The sequence below is a fragment of the Muntiacus reevesi genome, chromosome 7, assembly GCF_963930625.1.
Source record: "Muntiacus reevesi chromosome 7, mMunRee1.1, whole genome shotgun sequence".
Taxonomy (NCBI): domain Eukaryota; kingdom Metazoa; phylum Chordata; class Mammalia; order Artiodactyla; family Cervidae; genus Muntiacus; species Muntiacus reevesi.
The window spans coordinates 26,199,678-26,205,119 of NC_089255.1; the positions used below are offsets into that span (position 1 = coordinate 26,199,678).

The 5,442-nt window shown below is 37.1% G+C and overlaps 1 protein-coding gene across 1 annotated transcript; it reads right to left on the reverse strand.

The window, feature by feature from the left end:
* Window positions 1–1,053: 1,053 nt before the first annotated feature.
* Window positions 1,054–2,013, reverse strand: LOC136172003 (olfactory receptor 11H12-like). The gene has a single exon (XM_065941112.1). The coding sequence runs from the start codon at window positions 1,999–2,001 to the stop codon at window positions 1,054–1,056; it is 948 nt and encodes a 315-aa protein (XP_065797184.1). The 5' UTR covers window positions 2,002–2,013.
* Window positions 2,014–5,442: the final 3,429 nt, after the last annotated feature.

Genomic DNA, 5,442 nt, shown 5'->3' on the forward strand with positions numbered 1-5,442 from the left:
CCTGAGCTCTAGGGCTTTAGAAAGGGGTAATGGGTAAAGGAAACAATGTATGTCTGGATCTCATTAGGCTAGCATTGACCATTACTTAGACAGAATTAAAACAATTTCTTTTTTTTAATTTGTACTGAAGTATATTGCTAGTGGTAAGGAAACTGCCTGCCAATGCAGGAGATGTAAGAGATGTGGGTTTAGTCTCTGGCTTGGGAAGAACTGCTGGAGGAGGGCATTGGCAACCCACTCCAGTATTCTTGCCTGGAGAATCCCAAGGTGAGAGGAAACTGGTGGGCTACAGTCCACAGGGTCACAGAATCTGACATGACTGAAGTGACTTAGCACACGTGCACACATAGCTGATTAATAAAGTTGTGATAGTTTTAGGTGGACAGAGAAAGGACACAGCCATATATATACATGTATCCATTCTCCCCCAAACTCCCCTCCCATTCAGGCTGCCACATAACATTGAGCAGAGTTCCATGTGCCATATAGTGAGTCCTTGTTGGTTATCCATTTTAAATAAAGAAGTATATATAGGCGACTATAAGTTCTCTACAGAAATTTTGGATAATTGTTTTTAAGGGTTTATTTACTAAGAATGATCATGTCATAAAAATAATAAAGTCAAATATGATAAGAACTACAAGTAGAAAATAATATATTAATGATTCCTTTTTCACTCTACACCTAGCCAATTAAAGCAAAATGGCATAATTATAATTTTATTGATCCCAGAACTATTAACCTAAATTATCAATAGAAGATAGGAATTTTGATCACAAGTGAGTCATATTAACTGTTCAAAAAACACCTAAATGTGGTGTACATTTCTTATTTAACATGCAGGCTAAATGCCAAGGAGGAAGTCAACACTACCATTTATCTATAAAGTCTCAGCATTTTATGATTATAAGTGGCCTCATAAATGTTTTATTTCACAGGCTGATATAAGTTAACATCACTAGACCCATATTTGAAGCTTAGATAACAATATAATTCTGGTTGTTTTATGTTAGACTATACTGACCTGACAATGGATGGATCATCTAGAATGTCTTACATTATGTTGAAATTCCCAAGAAGTTTCTTCAAGGCTGCTTTTATCTCCTTATTCCGGAAGCTATAGATAAAGGGATTGAAGAGTGGGGTCACCATAGCATAGAACAAAGTTGCAACTTTCTGCATCCCAGCAGAATGTCCAAGTCCTGGGCTCACATACATGACCATGAGAGAGCCATAGAACAGGGATACCACAGCCAAATGAGACCCACAGGTGGAGAAGGCTTTCTGTCTCCCAGTAGCTGAAGGCATACGCAACACAGCTGTTAGGACAAGAGTGTAGGACCCAAGGATGAAGAGGAAGTTCCCAAAGATAACTGCTGAGCTTAGACTGTAACAAAGCAATTGGGTTTTGGGGGCAGAGACACATGCCAATGCAAACAGTGGCCCTGGGTCACACACAACATGGTCAATGATGTTTGGTCCACAGAAGGGCATCCGAGAAATGAGAACAATGGGGATCAGGAACCACAGAAATCCACAGACCCAGCAGATAAGGACCAGTTTGGTACAGAGATGCCCAGTCATGATATTAGGGTAGTGCAAGGGACGGCAGATAGCAAGGTACCGATCAAAAGCCATGACAGTCAAAAGTAAGCATTCAGTCGTTCCCAAGGAAAAAAAGAAATAAAATTGCAGGAAACATCCAACAAAGGAGATGGTCTTTTTATCTGAGAGAAGGTTGACCAACATCTTGGGGACTGTAGAAGAAACATACCAGATCTCTAGAAAGGAGAAACTCCCCAGGAATATGTACATGGGGATGTGGAGTTGCTGGTCACACCATAAAGCACAAATAATGGCCCCATTCCCTGTTAAGGTCAGAGCATATACTGTAAGGAAGAGTGAGAAGAGGAGGCTCTGAATCTTCCACTCACAAGAAAAACCTAGGAGTATAAACTCTCTTACAAAGACAAAGCAGGAATCTGGCTCAGAGATGTTCATTGGGTCAGTAACCTGCAAGTTCAAAAGACATGTATTTATCATTTAGAATTAGTTTCAAATGTGTTCTTGTTTGAGAATGAGGAGAAGATATTTTTCCAAAAATTCATCAGTTAGGAAGAGAATATAGTTCGCTTGTTCTTGGCTATATACTCTGAGTCCTGGGCATAGTAGGTAGCTGGTGGCACAGAAACAAACTTTTGCCTGCTTCTGAATCTCTGCCTTACTTTGATAGAACTAGAGAACTTTAAACACATTTTGTAAGCTTGCTATTTTGGGGACAGAGATGAACTATGACAGTTTCTGTATAGCCTGTAACACAAAGTTAACACCATAAATGTACTAGTTTTTTTTTTTTTTTTTTTTTAACTAAACCCATCTTACGGTGAAATACTCAGCAGAGAAGGTTTTACAATTTACTCTCAGTTGAATATATCCCTCATCATATCATTAAAATGTGAAAAATAAATGGACATATTTTACAGTAAGTTGGTAGTAACCATTTTAAAGGCAGTACCTCTGTTTTTCTGCAAAATAAAAATATAAGAGCATAGTGTTACTCACCGACGCTGGCTTTGTAATGTTACAGTGATTCTCTAGAAATCAGTGGCTTTCAGTTTGCACTTGGTTTTTTACTTAAAATTTTGTAGGAAAAAAAGCTAGGTAAGGGACTATATTTTGTAGTATTTTTTTCCCACAAGTTTTTGGGATTGATTTTACTTATATGCTAGTTTAAATTAAAACATTTCCATGATTCAAGAGAAGGCAAATGCTTTTTGTCATAAGCAAATTTCTTTTTACTCTGTTTTCTCATGGAAAGGATGCCAGATATCTGAGTTTTTTGAAATTTTTTTTCGTGTGGAAATATGCAGGGATGTGAGTCCTAAAAGTTATGAAGGCTTATACTCTCAGCACAAACACAAAATTATCAAAAGTAATTTTCTCCCACTTATTTTCCATACCAGCGTTCTGAGAAGTCTTTCATAATGCTTTGGTAGAAGTTTGTGCATCTTTTAGTGATCTAAATCCTTTTAAAATCGCTCCAAATCAAGAGCATTAAGAAATCAATAAAAGGAGATGGGGATGAAAGGGGATTGGCGTAATGGTGTCAGGACTCTCTGCTATGCTTGAAAGAAAGACCTGTAGTTTTGATGCTGACCAGATCTCTAAGGACCTGTTTAATAAATCATATCCTTCTGTCTCTAGCTGGATAAAGAGTTTATTGCTTCACAAAATTAAAATTTCACTTTCTTTATCACAGGTTCTCCTGAGACATGGCCTCTATAGCTTTAGGGAAGTTCTCTTCCAAGCCAAAGTTTCCATATAAAGTTAAATTAGTCCACATTCTCTGAGGGATTAATAAAGAGAAGTAGCAACTTCTCTGAGGCCCCATTGTTCACAAATAACTTGCCCACCTGAAATATAGATTCCAAAAGTTTCCAAAAAACACAGTTTGTGTAGCAAAAAAGACAGTATGTCAGCCAAAGTTCTGATAGGAATATTTCAAATATCATTGTGCATATTTTGGAGAATAGAGAGGGGATGTGCAGAGACTCCAATGAGGCAAATGTTGAGATATAGTAACCGTAGGACATTGGTGATAAAAATTTGGAGAATTTAGAAATATCTTTTAGAAGGGCAGTATGATAGAAGCCTTTAGATATGAGAGAAAAGAGTGAGAATTATCAATATTTAAGCTTATTGACTAAAATACTTCAGAGGAACGTGTGATTTCCCAATTAACATATAAAAGCAAACTCTTTACACTGAAAGACTAAAGAGGAAAAAGATTACTTAGACTTTATTACCTCTTGGTGATACTAAGAAACCCCTAAAGCAGTCTTGATTTTATCATTTGCCTGCTTAAAATCCACCAGTGGTTTCCTTATTCAAAATTTTCCCAGTTCTCCACAAATAGACTTCAAATGACTTTCTTTCTTACCTTTTCCTACTCCTTCTTTCAGAATAATTTTGGACAGCATTTCATTCTCTGAGGAGCTTTCAGTTTTTCATATTTGATTCTTTGTGGCCACTCTCTCTATATGGAATTCTCATTACCTCCCTCTATATCTGCAAATTGATGCTTTTGAGCTGCGGTGTTGGAGAAACCAGTCAATCCTAAAGGAAATCAATCCTGAATATTCCTTAAAAGGGCTGATGTTGAAGCTGAAACTCCAATACTTTGGCCACCTGATGCGAAGATCCAACTCATTAGAAACGACCCTGATGCTGGCTGGGAAAGACTGAGGGCAGGAGAAGTGGAAAACAGAGGACAAGATGGTTGGATGGCATCACTGATTCCACGGACATGAGTTTGAGCAAACTGCGGGAGATGGTGAAGGACAAGGAAGTCTGACATGGGGTCACAAAGAGTTGGATATAACTGAATGACTAAACAGAAGTATCTGCAAAATCCCATCTATCCTTCAAGGTCTAGTTCAAATGACATTTCCCCATAATAATTCTCCTTATTCCCCTAATGGAAGCACCCTTTCCACCTCTGAATTTTTAGTTCACCATTTGCATATCTTTCTTTTTACGCTTTATAAGTTGCTTTATGTTTACTTGTTTGTGTACATATCTTTTCCCCCCCTCCCAGATTTTAAGATTGTAGACAAGAAGTATTATTCAAGTTTGAACTAAATCAAGATGATAAAAATACATTGCATTTATTTATCCACTTTAAATATTTGTTGAATATATGGAATTCTTATTTTTTGTTATCTGAGTTTTATTATTTGTATTGGCTTCCCTGGTGACTCAGTAGTAAAGAATCTGCCTGCCAATGCAGTTAACATAGATTTGATCCCTGGGTCAGGAAGATCCCTTGGAGAAGGAAACCCACTCCAGTGTTGCTATCTGGGAAATCCCATAGACAGAAGAGCCTGGCAGTCTACAGTAGGACATGACTTAGCGACTAAACAACAAGCACAATTATTTGTAAAATCAACATCTGGTGCACCAGAGTAAAAAAAGGAGACAACTCCAAGGTGCCTGACAATATTATATTCACAGATGGGAAAGAAACTCAGAGGGAAAGAGAGATGTATGTAGGTTACAACTCATTATGACAGATTTCTTAGGAAGCTCATTGAAGAAATGGCTTGAAATCACATATAAGTGATAACACACAGCATTTGCCTTTCTCTGTATGACTTATTTCATTTCATATAATACATTTCAGCTTATCCATGTTTTAGCAAATGGCAGAATTTAATTATTTCATTGACTAATATTCCATTGTGTCTATATATATTTATATATATCTAGGTCACATCTTCTTTATCCTTTCTTATACTGATGCATACTTAAATTGTTTCTGTATCTTGGCTACTGAAATAATTGTGCAGTGAACAGGATGCATGTATCTTTTCTATTAAGGAGAGATTATCAAGGAGCATAAAGGCTGATGGATATGTTCACTATCTTGATTGTGATGATGTT